The following is a 17366-nucleotide window of genomic DNA, read 5'->3' as shown; positions in this document are numbered from 1 at the left end:
CCAAACAGCCAATAGCGTTGCTTTTACTGTTGAGCACGTTGGCACCATTCTCTCAAAACATTTCAACCTTTCATAATCTTTGTTTAAAAAATATGAATCTATTGATAACTAGCAGTCTTATGCAAGAAAATACACATTGTAAATTGAAGATAATTGCTACAGCTAAAAATAGCTTTTGCTAGTGCAAAGGCTGTAATGCTACAAAATGTTAAAATACAATGTAGTATTAACATCATATATACAAAATACTATTCAAATAGGATTCTTAGGGGTTAAAGAGACATATTTATATGAACAGTCTCAAAAAAGATACAGCATAATAATTATATGTGAATATTTTAAAGAAACTGAATGATGGGTACAAGAATATCTTAATTCCAAACTTCTACTGTTTTAAGAAGCATGTAAAAATAAAGAGTGAAGGAGTTCTGCATTATTATTTTAATGTTCAGAACTGACAGTGATTGAGATCAGTGGTATTCTGTGGCAGCATAAGTCAAGCCAAAAGCACACTTCTGCCTGCTAAATTGTATGCTCGCTACTGTATCTACAATATTGCTTCTATCTTTACCTGATAAAGTAACTGAAACAATGCCTGTATTAGTCCTTCTGAAAACGTTTTTAGAAGTAACAGTTTATTAATCATGATAGGAAGACATAATATTTCCATTTCTCAAATCAATGACTAGGACTTATCCCTGCTTTTTAAAAACACAAGAGCAAAACTGTGCAGTAAAGAGAGCTCCACAGTACAGGTTACAGAACAGAAGCAGAGGCCTGCTCCAAGCTGTGTTTGTATTAACACACACAAAAGTGGCTTGGGTGCTATAAGATCGGTGTCCACACAGATTTCAGTTTCAACCTGTGCAAGTGGTCTATAGCACTGTCCTTCACACCTTTTCTTTTGTCAGATTATGTTTTAGGCATTGCTGAAGGCTGTTGGCAAGATACAGAAAACCTCTTTTGCTGCTCCCTTCAGCTGCGTATGCGTGTACTGGCTGACACTGTGTTCCATATACAAAGATCAGTAAAAATACACACTGAGTTTCCTTTTCATCTGTTTTTGCTAAAGTTTTATTTCTATCCTTAGAAGGTATCAGATTTATGACAAATTTAGTGCTATACCTGCACTGAAGCAAACCATGTGCTAAAGCTTAGCTTGAGGCCATGGAGGCAGCTATTACATGCTGGATAGACTTTGCAGAAGATGCAAAAGCATCAAACAGGAAGGGTTATTTTATTAAGAAACCAGGAAAAGCAGTTATTTTTTGTGTGTCTCTGCAGTAACTACCTGAAACAGGGAACAACAATTCCTCAAAAGTTGGTGCCCATTTGTTTTTGCAAGAGTCCACAAAACCAATGACAGAGATATTCGGGAATGGATGAGGAATCTAGCTTATTAAAGCAACCTCTCACTTAAACCATGGAGACAAGCTGCTCCAGGTGTTTATTTCTCTAAGCATGGGTTACCTGAAACATTTTCAGCCATTCCTGAAGACCCGTCGGTGGCTGCACAGATGTAATGCGACGACGTTGCTGCCCCTGGCCATTGGCTGCTCTCAGGTCCCCAAAAGTAGTAGGTGTGGCAGAGCACGGCACCAGCCCCGTAGTACTACAATACAAACAAACAGTGACAGTCACATGTGAAAAGTTACTGAAGATTTGTAAGTCTACTGAAGAACAAAAAACTCCAGCACAGAATTTGCAACTATTACTTAAGACTCTTTTAAATTCATGCAAAAGGAACAACATGAAAAATAGTTCTGCTGGTCACTCATGAGGTCAGATCCCTCACCTTCATAAATCAGTTTCTACCACTGCAGTGCTAATCCTCCAGCTAGGGGGGAAATGGGGACCACCTCTCAAGGCAGAAAAATTACCATTCTGTTAACTGGTCAGTGGGTTGCCTTGGAAGATGCAGATCTGCATATTCCTTTCCTTGCCAGAGTATTCCCTTTTCTTTTGAGCTCTGCTGATGCCTTCTGATGTTTATGGTGATGTAGCAAAGCCAGAGCTCAGTTTCACCTGTATGTAAAATGTGCTAGTGCTGCTTCATAACCAAACAGGAAAAAAAAAAGGTTATCTGTTTTTAGCTCTTAATTTGTTGACAAAGAACTAGTAATATCAAGCAGTTCTAATGGCTCAGTGGTTTGGAGTTCGGCTTTGAAACACTCTATGCAGTCTTTTAAAGTTTGCATGTTGATGGACTGACACAGGAATTAAGGGGGGGCGGGTGAGGTGAAAAGGGAAAAGGAGCCAAAGGTGCTCTCTGAATTACAGTCTGATGTTTTCACTCTGACATGTTAAAAACCAGCTCATTCAGACAGGATGGAGCTTTCAGAAGAGCTGGGATTAAGCTGCTATTGTAGGAGTCTAAAGAAACACAGCTGACTGGGTTTTCTATATTTTTTTACATAACGTAAAGCACTCCATTCACAGCCTATCAAAGTTGTGCTCCCTCGCAGGAGATGGGGAAACTCCAGTGGCATTTGCACAAGCATGAAAATTTTAAATACAATGTGGGACTCCAAAATACCTTTTGCTTTTGTGTACGATAAATCCAGCTTTTAAGCAGATGTGAGCTTCAGGGTTTTACTGACTTCTCAGGGGCTACAGAAATAGCTTCAAACGATGCAAGGCAAGTTCATTTTAATATTTATCTCAGCATACTCTAGGAATATTTTGCTCTACTCTTCCTTGTTCTGAAGGACAATCACAGCATGTCCTAGCCTTTACCCAAAGTGGTAAAGCAAAGATTGGTTTGAACAGGCTTATTTTTAGCTGCTGATTTTCTGAGTAATAACAGAAACAGGAGCCAATATAAAAATACTGTTTCTCAGATGAAGGATCCTCTCAATGACATTTGTTTACCGGCTTTCCCTGTTACATGCAAAGAAAGTTCATCAGGCTTGCCATAAAGAGTGTCTGATCCTAGGGAATATAGAAAATAAGCAGGTACAAGAACTGCATCGTTTGCCTAAATGCCATTTAAATAAAACATAACCAAACAGTTTAAAAGAGAGAGGACTGGATGTTATTTAAAGACTCTTTTATGCCAATAATGGCTCAAAATCCAAACCACATTAATTTGAAAGTATTCTTAAAATAAAATCTGGGTTTCCAGCTTACTCATTCTCAGCACCTGTACAGAGATGCTGTATCTTTGTGCAGGTGCTATCACTTAAGGTCCAAAATAAGGCTCTTAAAATTGACTTACACTGGATCAGTGCAGTATGTAGCCTTAAGCCTGCCCCAGCAGAACAGTTACATTTCAATTTCTGTTGTTTTCAGTCAAAACCAGGATCTAAAAGCCCCTTTCCTTTGCCCTGAGATTAAACCACAAGATTTTCTGTTTGTACTTTGTTTTTTCTGTCTCTTTATTTTCATGTCTCTGAAACAATCACCCAGGTTTCTGTGGAAGCTAGACAAGTCCAGTGGTTCCTCTGAATCTGACAGACACACCTGACAAAACACATACTTCCTTTGTTGCTGAACTGTTTATTCTTGTGGGAGTGCCTGAAGAACTGCTGGCCAACAAGAGTGTTCTTCCATTAGACTGATTTAGAAACTCAGAGAAGCTACCAACTTGAGACTCGAGGGGGACATGGAAGCTGCAGCACGTGCTTCTCAGCAGCAAGACATCACCTCTACTGCAGCATTTACATATGTGAAAAGCAACCCTGGAACCTGTTTACCCACAGTCCTGACTTTTCACTCATCACCTGATAAATCTCTTAAAGGAAGAGAAATAAAATACAAACTACTTTTGAAGAGCCATCAGTGACTGAGCACTACTACTGCATGTTCAGAAGAAGTAACATCCCCAGACAGTTTGTGTAATGCTTGTGGGAGGGCTGATGCTTCTTACAGGTTAAAAACGTAAGATGGTGTGAACTCAAACAGGCTGGGAAGCAGCGTCACACCCGAGCATGATTGTTATGGCAACTCTACAGTCAGAACTGCAGTTTTAAGGTGTGCACCCACGGCCCTGTTCTACCACTGCTGCTCACGTTTAGGAGAGCTTTACCCCACAAAGTATCTGACCGGAACAGCAGCAGTTGTGTGTGTGATCTGGTACCATTCAGGAGTAGTAAGGAAGCAAACTAGAACCCCTAATGCTTTAATACTGTGGATAACAAGTACGTGTGTGTTCCTGTTAAGATCAGATGGTCTGCTCTGCCTACATAAATTTCCATTCTCTCATTCCCGTTACCATAGCAAAGTGATACATTTGATCACAGTTTGTAATAGTCTAAGGGTTTATCATTATGTGCCTTTTTAAAAATCTGATTGATTTTATTCCCAGGAATGCTTCAGCCCTCAAAAAAGTCTCCGAGTAAATGGGTATGCTATATTTAGAATGAAACACAAACCTCAACTGAAGAAATGCAAGTCTGGCTACTTCATTAAAACTCATCTTCAGTTCATGTCATTTAAATTAACTAAGCAATATATGAATGCTGATACCACCACTTCTTTGCTGTACAGTGCTTTAACATTAAGAGAGCCATGAATCAGGCTTAGCAATTGGAAAGACAGGATATATGCAAGAATCAGGATCCAGTGATCTCGTGTTGCATTTAATTACCTTGTGTATTCTGAGACTTTGCAGGGTTTCTTTCCCAGAGAGAAAGAACGGACCTCGGAGCCATGGTCCAACTTTCTCTTCATCTGTAAGGTGAAGGAAAAGAGTAACAACATGGATTTAGCGACATGACCAGCTTTACTTACAAGTACTTCTGTAAAATTAATACATTTTTACCTTTTACTTCAATACTGAATTTCAACAAAGTTGACACTCAGAAGATGATTTAAAGCAACACTGTAGTTCCTGGCTTCAACAGTATTTGATACATCTTCTATACAGTACACGTACATGTTATTGCTGGTTTAGTGTCCATAATGTATTGGAATTACATTTATATCTAAATTTCAAATGTGAGAACATGTGCAGAACTCTGTGCTGGTTTATTTACTAAGCTGTTCTCCTGGGAAGGGATGGAAAGAACTAAACCAAACTCCATTCTTTGTGTTCAGGTTCACTGCTAAGTCTCTCATGGAAATGGTTAAATTTTAGGCAGCCTGTCTGCATTATAAACCAAATATTCATTCTGGGGCCTGAAACAAACAAACACACAAAAAAAAATCAAATCAATTTTTTTTTCTTGTCTCTCTTAAAGTTGTATCTTGAGAACATTTCTAAACCTGCCTGACGGATTAACCGACATTTCTACAAGAAGGGTAAGAATGAAACCCACTGCGCCTCAGTCCTGAATGTCACCCGCAATTAGACCTGATCAAACCGAAATAATGAGCAGGGCAGCTGCTAGAAGGGAAAGCCAGTCTGCAAAAATTACCAAAGAGATGGAGAGCAGTGAAAGCCGCATTTATCCAGTCAGACACATAAAGATTACTTTCTACATATTTGGGTAATCTTTAACCACAGGCTCTTGGACTCGGCGAGACATACGTGTGCCAAATGCGATTCTTGAGGGTTTGTTGGTTTTCTTTTTTTAAGATGGGATACGCCAAAACACTTCAGCCAGCAGAAGAATGCCTGCTGCTGTTTACAACTGTGAGCTGCAGAATACATGAAGCACTCGTACAACAATTCAGACTTCAGTGTGACCATTTGCTCCCTTTTTCAGATATCTTTAAGACACAGTTTAAAAGTTGGCATCCTTCTGACACGACTGATTTGATCTTTTTTAATGCTATGTTATACCATAGCTCTTTAACCATTTACTATACCGATCTACCTACCTAAAAACAAACCCCCAACAGGATTCACTAAAGCTTATCGTCCATATACTTCTGTTGTGGGGTTTTTTTTCTTTTTTACTTTTAAAACCCCTTTATGGTTTTCCCAAGAAACAGACGCTGAAGATCTCGTGCTTTGCCTCATTAGTGATTACAAAGGAAAGCTAACTACGACTAACTGGTCTCATTTTTACCGTAGCAGCTACAGGGCAGCCAGAGGAGCTTGCCTTGTGGCTGTGTCTCCTTGCCCATGCCTCGCATGGGACACTCCACAGCATTTCACCGGAGCAGCATTCAGCCAGAACCGCCCTGAGAGCTGCTGAACCACCACCAACCTCACCCTCCCCGCTTCCCACGCCCCGGGAAGAGCAGCCCCTGGTGCTTCCCCCAAGAAAACCAGATGTGAGCATCCCTGAAAAATATTTGGATATCATCTTTCATTGCTGGGCTAAGCAAGTGAGCCACCAACATTACTGGGAGCATAAATATGATGTTTGAGCATTAATTTCAGATTTCGTGATAGACTTCTCAGAAAGGATTTTTCTTGTTCAAGGGAAATATTTATTTCCAGCCTGCCTTCCCGAGAGGTTATCATCATCACATCCCTCTTCTGCTTCTCACAAGAGGGAGATGTAGTTTCCCAAAAGCACACCTTAAAATAAGAAGTAGGAAGCCTGCAGCAAGCAGAGTGAGCAGCTGTAGGGATTTACTCTTGTGCGGTAGCAGAATAAACAATATGCAGTTTCCTATTTCACTGCCTAACAATGATTTCACCATTTTCTTGCGGTTGGTCTGGGGCTTTTTTCAGGTATTTCAGGGAACTTTCTCATGGGATCCACTGCACCGCCAGACTTCCAGCATCTCAGAACGTGCTAAGTAAATACACGGTCAAAAATGCCGTTTACCACAAGGAGAAGATAAAACTTTCTCTACAGCAGAGACGTCTGGTGACAAGATTCAGACATTGCTAAGGTGTCTGTGGAACCGAAAAACAGAAACCGCAGAGCAAACACCCCCGTCACTATTTAATCTGTCTCTGGGAAACACCGCTCCTTTAGACAGCGTTTATTTATCCAAATAACTGAGATTGCAGCATATCAAAAAAACACTGAGAGGGGCAGCGAACTGTATTCCGTATTCCGCATCGCCACCCGCCGCCGAGCGCTGGCAGCTCTCCCCGGCTGCACACCGCAGCCTCAGCCCCGCGCCTGCCGCACGTCTCCGCCGGCGCGGAGTGACACCGCGGGAGATGCGCGCCCCCCGCAGCCCCCGCCCCTCTCTCCTTCTCTGTCTGCCTCCCTGCTTCCGCGGGCGCGCAGCCGGGGCGGATGGGTGGGCAGCCACTCACTTTGTAGAAGATCATCTTGAGGGTGCCGTAGAAGCCCATGGTGTCGGCGCGCTTCCCCTTGCGCGGCTGCGGTGCACCGCGGACCCGGCGGCCGGGCAGGCGCTGGCAGTACAGCCCCTTCTCCGGCAGGTAGGTCACCGCCTCCCGCGCCGACATGCTCGGGCACGGCGGGCGGCGGCGGCGCGGCTCGGCCCGGCTCTGCTCGGCCCTGCCCTGCCTGCGCCGTGCGGAGCCCGGCTCCCCCTGCCCGCCCGTCCTCCCTCCCTCGCTGCCCGCCTCCCTCCCGCCCCCCGTCCGTCCCTCCCTCCCTCCCCTCCGCCTCCCTCCGCAGCGGCGGCGCGGCACTGCGGGCTCCGCGGCCGGGAGGGAGCCGCGGGCCCCGGCGGCGACTGCCCGCCCCACCCCGGGGAACGGGTGGTGAAGATCGGGGGTGGGGGATAAAAATAGCGCCCAGTGAGTTGGGGTTACCCTTCCCTCCCTTTATTTCCCCCCCTATTTTCCCGTCGGAGACCGGGACCTCCCCCCCCCCATTCCCCCGGTGCCGCACAAGCTTCACGGTTTTCCAAGCGGGAGCAAAACAAGCTCATTTCCACTAATTATAATTATACCATCTACCATCGCCCTCAAGCGTGCCTGGCTGGACTCGTACGTGAATGCGTTCCGTGAACGGACCCAAATCAGTCCTTCAAAAGTGCGGTTCGTGTGGAATAATTTGAAATACAGTTCCACCAGGGGAGGGTGTGTGCATGTGGGGAGATGCTGAAATACCCTCTGTTGGCTACACAATGGCATAAACGGGGCTGAGGGACCGCAGAGTTGTAAGAACCGCATCCAACAATTACATAATACGCGTTAAAAGACTAAAGGCACAGCAAAGCGGCGGTGGAGCGGGTTCCCCTCGGGTTTCCCAGGCAGGGAGGCAGGCTGCCCGCCTTCCCTCCCCTTCCCCTCCTCTCCCCGAGCACCTGGATCGGGCTGCGCGCACACTGGCTCCCCTCTCCGTTAAAGCCAACCCTCCGCCGACACCAAGCCATTTTAGCTCGGCTCTTCAAATTCCGTGTGAAGGGTTCTCACCTGTGTTTCAGTGCAAGCATAAGGAAAGCCTCGGGTAATTACTTGCTAAAGTAACGCTCCTTTTTCGGTCTCCTACTCTGTGCGCACCAACAAACCCGTTCAATTCACCCTTACGGTTTGATTCAAGGGCACTGTGGTTCCTGACATATGGTTGGGCTCTCAGACAGATACCTGCGATCAGCACAGCAGCCTGGCAGCTTGTTTGGGTATGGTTTTTTTTAACTCAGAGGGACTCCTGTTTCTGCAAATTTCCTCGGTTTGCATTTTTTTCCCCTTCCACAAAGTTTTGAGCCTTTGAGCCCAAGTGAGGAGCAGAGCAGAGCACAGCACTCCCATACACATACTCAGCACATGATGTGGAGGTGCCACATTCCCCACTGATTTTCCCCAGTTGCAGTGAGAACTGGAGTGGCTCAGCAGCCCTTGAGACCGATGTGCTCAAGCAGAAGCAAACATGTAGTCAGCTCCCGTCAACCTGAGGGGAAACCATCTTTATCACCCAGAGCATTACAACAAAAGTAGGAAAAGGAACATACATCTAAAGGAGTGGAATTACTTTCTGTAAAACCTGTCAGCTTCCCATTTTGTGCTTAAAAAGCCCAACTCATATGTATTATTACCCTATAACAGCTAAGCATGCCCAGTGTTAGCACACTCAGGTAAAGCAAAATCACCACCCCTGTAGTACGCAAGATCTGCTTAAATATGGGTTTACAGATCTCCCTCCAACACTGAGTGCTCATAGTCTCTCTTGTCTCCCAGTGAAAATGGTTCTGCCCATCAAATCTTGGCATTTATGCCATTACCCATTAAACTGCAGTGCTGTATATTTTATGAGAACAAAATGGTCTTGGGTTGACTTCATACCTCAGAAATGAACAGAGCTGCACATCCCTGGAGACTATTACTGTCTTCCTTTGCTAGCGCATCACATGCAAAAGGGAACGAAAAAACCTACATGGGCTGCATATACACATTAAATAATCACAGGAAGGAAATTAATACGCAAATCATCAGAAAGAATTGAACATTACTGCTGGGGGGATTTCAAAATGCTTCATACACATGCATGCATAATGCAATGTAATGTTCATAGTTCTCGCTGCCCCTTCACCAGCCTGTGAACACACTCAGTGCAGAGGGGAAACACCCTTTCTCCAGCACCACATTGGGCACTGTCAGGAAATCCTCAGGGATCATCCTCTCCCCAGCCCAAAGGCAAGTGGAACCTGACAGCATAGTGAGATACAGCTTTTGAACAAAATGTGCTTTGGAGTAAGCAGTCAATGAGTTGAATAATAATTAGAAATTACTGTTTTCCTCTCTTTCAGAGTACTACTAATGCTGATCCCTTCTCTTTTGATAATGATTGGCAGATAATCTCTCATGGTAGAAAAACACTGACTTAACTGTTAATCTCTTTGCCTCAGTCAGGACCCATGCAGTAACCCAAATGATCATTAGCTAGTAGTAGAAACTTGGCATATCAGGTACTTATTTGGCACAAAAGGTTTTGGAGTTTACCTTATTTTAGAAACAGATACCACAGACAGATTTTGACATTTGAATGGTGGCCATCTTTTATCTAGCAGTCTGCCTTTCTCACAGCAAGAGACAAACATTCCATACGGATACAGATATGGCTCTCACTTACTTAGTATTTTTCCTCTATCGTGGTACCACTTTTGTTTCTCTACAAAGAAGCATCCTCTCTACCTCAAACTAAGTTCAACGGTATCTGGGTAGTTGCAAGACCACTCTAGTTGGGTGTCTGCTCTTCCCCAAAATGCCTAACCACAGCTTGGGCCCTCCACAGTTGACAGAGAGGAACCTGCTCCAGTAGAGTTTGAGGGCACCTACTGTTATGTTACTGTCACTGTCCAGAAAGGGCTTTCTCTGTTTCTCCTTTCATTTTCAGGACTTCCCTGTCCTCAGGTAAGTTGCATCATGAATACACCAAACACTCAATTGTAAGAAATTACTTAAGTAGTGGGAAACTGGCAAACGTGGGAAGACTGAGCACCTTTACTCTGTGCCTTCCAGGAAAATACAGTGGTAGGGGAATAAGACCCCAACCCTTCAGATGCTTTTGAGGGCCTCACAACAAGTAGCAGAGATGATAATTTATATCGCTACTGACATTTGCAACAATCCTTATTGCAGTAACTTAATATGGTCTAAGAATACTTAATGGTATGAAGTAAATCAAGGTACACTGAGGAAGGCTACAGTTGATAACACAATGCCAAGAGGAAAAAAAAAATAAATCCAAAGTTGCTGTATTTCTTTCCCTATTTGACACATTCAGCTTCAAAGCTTGGTTTTATTTTAAGCTGAAGATGATTTTTCAAGTTTCTCAAACCATAACCAGCATAAAATTCATGACATTTACAAAAACGCCTGTACCAAAATGACACTTTCCAGTGGACAGGAGTCCAATCCTATTTCCTGTCAGTTCTGCCAGCTCTTAATTAAAAAAAATTCACACCATCCAATTCTTACCCTGTTGGCACCATTTCTAGCACCTTTACCAGTTTGTCATGTGGCCTGCTGTAATTAAGACCGTCTATTACTTCTAATGAAAGACTAGAATGAATTACAGAAATCACCCGCAGAGCTGTATAATCCCCAGAAGAACAGAGATTACAGTGCAACAGACCAAAAAACAACATTTTTCTTGGGTTTTTTTTAGTTGGAGAAACATTTTTGAGAGACCACAGGATGGGCTGGCCGTGGTAATGGCCAGTCAGCATTCTGGAAGTACACTGGTGGTTAAACCGTAGAATGCAAAAACCGTATTTGGCATTTCACATACACATATGCGTGTTAGGAGCATAATGTGTGCAGGAGGAACTGCGGAGCAATATGGTTTGGTATCTCCATTAATATTGGTAAATGCATCATTCACGACAGTGCCAGAAGGGATTCTGTGTACTCTGCACATTTAGCAGACGTTTAGCAGACTGACTCATTTAGAAACATTTCAGAGGGATTTTTGTGTGTTGTCTAATAGGATTGCATTTTTTCCCACCAGGGAAACCAAACACTCTAATCAAGTGGGGCCAAATCCTTATCTGTGCAAGCCTTACCCTGGAGAGAGTGAAGATGACCGGAGAAGGATAGTCACACTTCTTTTTCCCTTTCTGAAGTATAGACCCACTTAGGTTTTAAACACTTCCCTTCTGCTTGGTAATCTAGTTTGGGCAGCTGCAGCAGCCAACGCTTTGTCTTCTACATTTGACCTCTTCATCCAACCACATACTTCATTTAATTTGCCAAATGCTCCCATTCAAGCAAGAATCTGGGCCCACAGAGAGGTACTTCTGCCATCTGCTTTAGACATTTAACTACAGCTTAGCTTAGCACACCTACATTTAAAAGCCTAAGTTCCTCATTCAGTCGATGAGAAAAGCAGATGCTAGAGTCTAACTTGTATAGAAAGTCTTAGAAGAGGAGAAAAAATGCCATACAACAGCAAGTGCTAAACATGTTCCAAAGTAATGCAGGGCAGGCCTTTCTGCTACAAAAGGGCACCACTATTATTGTCAGATCTTTCTTTTTCTTTCTGAATGGATGATGAAATGAAACAAGTGACCCACTGGGATCTTAGAAATCCCACGTTCTCATGGTTTCCCCTGGTTCAGCTTGGGCTAGGCACTGACATTAAGGCTGTTATATCACAGAGGTGTAACTGTGTTTGTGTAGAACATAGAGTTAGTACTGACGTAACAGAACAGACTGGAAGAAATGAATTTAAGTGCACCAGTTTGTGACCATTAGCTGCTACGTTCTGAGCATGAAGGAAGATCTACTCTTTGGAAGCAGTTTAGATGGAGAAATTTCTACTCAATTGGCTTGCACTGCCTGCAGCAGGCTTACAAAGGACCACGCCAGCATGTTTCCCTCAACATCGTTAGAGAAAGAAATACAGGCTTATGATCTTGTGCAGTCCAAGTCAAACACAATCCTCCACATTACAGTGTACACTGATCAGCAGCTTCCTGATCAAGGACACATTTTTGCAGTATTGATAAACTTAAGGTTTGGGATGGAGTAGGGAAAGTCACAGGAACTACTATGGAAGGACGGACACGCTGGCACTACAGTAAATTGGAATAAGTCTTCTAAAGCTTACCTGAGTGGAGAATAAGTGCTACAAAGCATGATAGGTATTACTGCATTGTTTTATTAATTGCATAATGCTTCTTGGCAAAGCATTTGAAGACTGCTTTCAAACTGGAATTTCCCACACGTTACTATTATTTCCATGCAAAGTAAGGTAATGTAGTTAAACAATATTCTAAATACCCCTAAGATTTGCTTTTGCAGGGAAGGTAACGGCATAGACAGCAACTGAAAAATCAGATTAATATTTCTTAATAAAGCCTGATTTTATTAAAATAGTATGAACTCTGATTACAAACAGTTTTTAAAATTATATATCTGTAGCAGAGATTTACATTAAACAACTTCCTTTTAACATTTGCCTTTAAAAAATATTAAGTTTTAAAATATATTAAAAGTGTGCTAGTTAATGGCTGCAAAAATAGGTTTGAAAAGGATTTATACATGAAGTGTATGTTACAGATTTCAGCACTAGATATTAAGAATAAGCTTCAAATTGTTTTAAGAGCAGGGAGACTGCAAAGACAGGCTTAATATAACATGGCATCACCATGTCTCCAGCAGAGCAGAACTCCCCTCTGAAGGTCATACTTCCTGTCCTCTTTGTTGGTTGCCTGTAGTTGGGCACAGAACTTGCAACATATGCTTTGATGCGTAGGCTATTTTGAAGTACAGCCAAAGCTGTCACACACCCATTTATATGAAGAGGACAGTTCCACACACTGTTTCTCGGTGGCAACACCAGCTTAAAGATGTCCTAGTCTCACCTGCTCATTCCCACCCCTGAATGGCTCTTGCCCTTATTTCTACAGGAACAAACATCCATAGAAATGCTCTGTGAACCTGATTCATTAAGTGAGGTGAGGAGAAATGGTTTTAAGTTTTTCCCTTTGGGTTATTTTTTTTTAGAACCAGTTAGTGGCTTAATTTTCCACCATGCCGTCACAAACAACTGAGCCAGAAGCAAATGAGCAATTCACAGGCAGGGCACTAACTTCCTGGGCCAGCTACACCACTGAGAAAAAGGTATGAAGAGCTGTGACCTGAGCGTCCCATGCAGAGAGCATAAGCCTATTATTTACACCTAGAGGCATCATTCTCTCCACTACAGTTTGATGTGCATTTAAGTCAGCACAACTACTAGAGGGAGGGGGAATGGCAGTCCCTGCACCTGTGGCTGCCCTTGGCCATTCATTTCTATGACTATGTCACCTTCTCAGGTGTGCTACCACAGTCTTCACTGTATGGCTGTGTGGTCAACCAGGGCTGGCAATTGACTTTTTCGCCAGGCTATTTGTCAGCCACTTCAGATTCCCCATCTCACCCATTGAAGAGCCATGCAGATGTCCATCCCAGCATAGCAAAAGGTACAGCCTGCTTGCCTTTGTAACCTCCTCAAGCCCCCAGAAGAGCTACCTTGATTGCTTGCCAAACTACAGCCTCAGTTGAAATGGCAAGGAACTGGGGTTTAGGCTTTGTTCACCCAACCTCTGGGGCTGTATTACTACCACAGAGAGACTTATTTGCATTGACAAACATACTTAAGTCTCTGTCAAATGGAAATGGATGCTCAAATATTAAAGTTTTAACATAAAACAAGCACAACAAGGTGAACCACAGGCAGGGGGTATAATGTCAACCTTCCTTAAACATGTCATGTTAAAACTCCAGGGAGCTTGTCTCATTAGAACTGTATATTATTTCACTGAAAGAAATCCCTAAACCCAATCAAAAATATTTTCTTCCCAAAGCATTTTTTTTCCTTGTTAAAGAAAATTGAAAATAAAAATATTAGTGGAGCTAGGCTTCACGTCGCTTTTAATTCCCTGTGACAGTAACCACATGCAAGCTTCCTACAGAGAAATCCTGTATGGTTTGTTTCAAAACTAGCAATGTTATCATATAATAAACATTTTTCATAATGCATATTCATAAGGAGCAGAGTTAAAGTTGCTAATGCAACCCGCACTTTCATGTACTTGACCATTTTCCATGCAACAGGAACATTACAAGTTGCTTTTTTGTTTTGTTTCTCCTCAATATTGTTAGATTATTCATTTTTCAAAGGAAGAAGGTGGTATTACATATAATGCATCTTGCAAAACATTCACTAATGGCAGCAGATCTTCATAAGGACTGCATCTCCATTCATTGTGCTCCCATTAAAGTTAACTGTAATCTATTTATTATATCATTAAACTTAATATATTGTAAGATGAATTCTATTTATAGATACAGTAATGGCCGTGCTAATCACTCAAGTTCACATTGAACAGGGCTGTGCTTCCGAGACACAGCAGCAGTTGCTTCAGACACCAAAGCACCTCCCCAAGTTTCCCCAAAGAGATGACCTTGCATACTGCATCCTGCACAAGCCCAAGTGATACTGTACAGGTGGCTGTGGCCAGCCAGCCTGGTGTCACTTTACCCCATGGAACAGCCCCTCCAACCAGTTGGCACCCACCCTTGCTCTGTGGAGGCAGATGGCACCATGCATCCCTTGGTCAGCTCTTTTGGATATCCTTATACACCACTGAAGCCAAGGGCAGGGGCTGCTGCACCAGCAACCAGATACCACTTGGGCACAGAGTATTCAGTCTGGGACAATACAAAGACAGAAGTCCACACCTTACTCTTTAGGTGCTTACATGTTGCTTTCCAAAATACCATTTTTAGTAATTTTATCTTATGTTCCTATTATAGTAACTTCACAGATCCTGCCTGCGATATAGTCTGTAAAATCAGAAAACCATGCACCCGAGACTCATTAAATCCTGCCACAGCAGCACAAAGCACAAGCCCTTCTTGCTGCCCAACAGATATTGACCACAACATCAAAAAAAGAAACAAAACCGAAACCAAACCTAACAAGGATCAGTTCTTTTCTACAGTATTTCAACCATAAAGCTGAGTTGGTTTTGTTTATATTGACAAGAATGTTTCCAAATTGGTGAAGCGTGCATTTCCGCCTTTGAACACCAGTGGTCAAACTGTTTTCACTTAAATATAAGCAGGTTGGGAAATCACCTTTGTATAGAAAAAGAAAAGTCTATTTGGACTTGGAAGGCTTTCTAAAACATCCATCCTTCGCACTGAATACAAATAGAGCACTGGTATCTACTGCCTGGTTGCTGTCAAGTTTTCCATTTTTACTGTCTTTGGAGATAGTTTAATTTTGATTGCCAAGAGAAGTGCTTACTTATCTGGCATAGTCTACAGAAACCTATTTACAAAATAGCTGTTGTCCCTCACTTGTGGTATATGAGAATGATAAGGGGTTAGTGGTGAGCCTTTAGGCTACAGACAGAAGAATTCCTGGAATTACAGACTATACCAGAAGGAATTAGGAACAATATGAAGAAAAAAAAAACTGTTAAAAATGTCAAATCTCTTTCCCCACCTGCGTTACCTAAAGAGAGTATTAAAGGTTACAAACCCAAGCATTCAAAGGAGTTTGAAATGACAGGTGTAAGATGCTTTTGCTCCTGAAAAGCTGCTTACTAAGACAGCCCTGTGCATGGTGCACACTAAGTAAGAGACAGATTCTGTGGAAAAAGAGTGTCTGAGGTTGTCATTTAAGATACATCTTTACCCGTTTGTGCACATGCATCAAGTTTGCAAAGGCAAACCTGTGAACACTTTAGGCACGGCAACCTAGCAGAATTTTATAATGTCAAGGAAATTTAGTTCCAACCCCGTCCCCATCATCTGGCAACACAGCGACTCCCTGTTCAGCATGCCAGTGGCATGGTACAGCCTAAGTCCCCGCTGCTGCAGGTAACCAGTGGTGAGGAATACAGCAGAATGCCATCCTTGGTGCAACAGCACTAGAAAATGAAACAGGATGTTCTGATGAATATGCATCAATCTCCTGGTCTCCCCCCATCACTTCCTTATTCCTCACTTCTCTGTAATTACCAGCTACAGGGTCTTCCATTCCTCTACCCACTGCTTCCTGTATCAATCTTCTGGCCCAGCAATTCTCCATTTAGTTTCCTTCCTCCTGTCCTCTCCATGGTATCTCAGTCTAACAAGACTTACTGTCCCACCTTACTACCTTTCTTCTCCATCCTCTTTCACGTTGTCTCCTTCCCTTGAATTCAGGGGAAGCCGTTTTCTATACTATGTCCAAGCATCAGCAAGGGGGGTGTGTGTCTGGACTGCAGGTCATAGAGAATATTAGCTTTTCTCCTCCCACACCAGGCCATATCTGCAGTGCAGCTGGAAGCAGCCAATATGGCGAAGATGCAGCTCTGCCAACATTGCCTTTGGCTACAGCATGCTCCAGTGCAGGTCAGTGTGCTCAGCACCTGGTGGGACATATTCTTCACTGCCCCAAGTGTTTCTGGTACACACAAATGGTCATTTTTTCCATGACACACACACTGCCCTATTGGTAAATGACAGCAGTGGTTATAAAGGGGACAATGACACTTTATACCTGCTTGATCCAGCTTCCTTTTCTCACCACAACCCATGCCTAGAGTAGAGCACAAAGAAAGGGATTTACTCATGTTCCACAAATCCTCATGACTTACTGCCATGACAACTCTACCCTCTCCAGAGGCCTGGGAGAGCCGCATGAGCTGGTTTCTCCTGAAAACATTCTTTCCGCCACAGGGGAATTGATGCCAAACCTTTGCACAGCAGAAAGGAATGCTAGGCATGCCAGGGTCACGCCAGATGCTTCGAAGCCATGCTAACCCACTGTCATTAACCTTATGCTGTGCAATTTCATGTCAAAAGGGGCTACGGGCAGAGTAAGCAGGTCGGTAAACCTGCTCCATCTAAACAAAACTCTTCCCTGAACAGGTGCTTCCAGTCTAGAAACTGTACAACAGCTTGCCTGCCTCTACGAGAAACACAGCACTGCATAATTTAGGGTAAGTAGTCCCTCATCCAAATTGCAAATCCATTTTTTCACACTGAATATAGCATCATTTAGGTAAGATTAGGGATAAATACCTCTAATACATTCGAGCCCAGAGCAGACATTTCTAACAGAGATCGCCCATCAAATGCAAAAAGTATGAAATAAGGTGGCACATTTCATAGTGTG

At 43.1% G+C, this 17366-nt stretch overlaps 1 protein-coding gene across 3 annotated transcripts in view; it reads right to left on the bottom strand.

Annotated features, from left to right (window-relative positions):
• The window catches only part of FBXW7 (F-box and WD repeat domain containing 7), a 172808-nt gene that overhangs the window by 26046 nt on the left and 129396 nt on the right, over positions 1–17366 (bottom strand). For 2 of the 3 annotated variants that reach the window (XM_034064549.1, XM_005148949.4), the window contains exons 3-4: positions 4589–4671; positions 1471–1612 (exon numbers count right to left, since the gene is read on the bottom strand). In XM_034064549.1, the coding sequence (XP_033920440.1) occupies positions 1471–1612; positions 4589–4671 (225 nt within the window). Of the gene's footprint in view, positions 1–1470; positions 1613–4588; positions 4672–7108; positions 7321–17366 lie in introns of those variants that run through there. The other variant, XM_005148950.4, reaches the window with a different exon arrangement.

Source organism: Melopsittacus undulatus, chromosome 7, assembly GCF_012275295.1.
Source record: "Melopsittacus undulatus isolate bMelUnd1 chromosome 7, bMelUnd1.mat.Z, whole genome shotgun sequence".
Classification (NCBI taxonomy): domain Eukaryota; kingdom Metazoa; phylum Chordata; class Aves; order Psittaciformes; family Psittaculidae; genus Melopsittacus; species Melopsittacus undulatus.
Note: the sequence above shows the minus strand (reverse complement) of the source record. Positions and strands in the feature narration are given on the sequence as shown.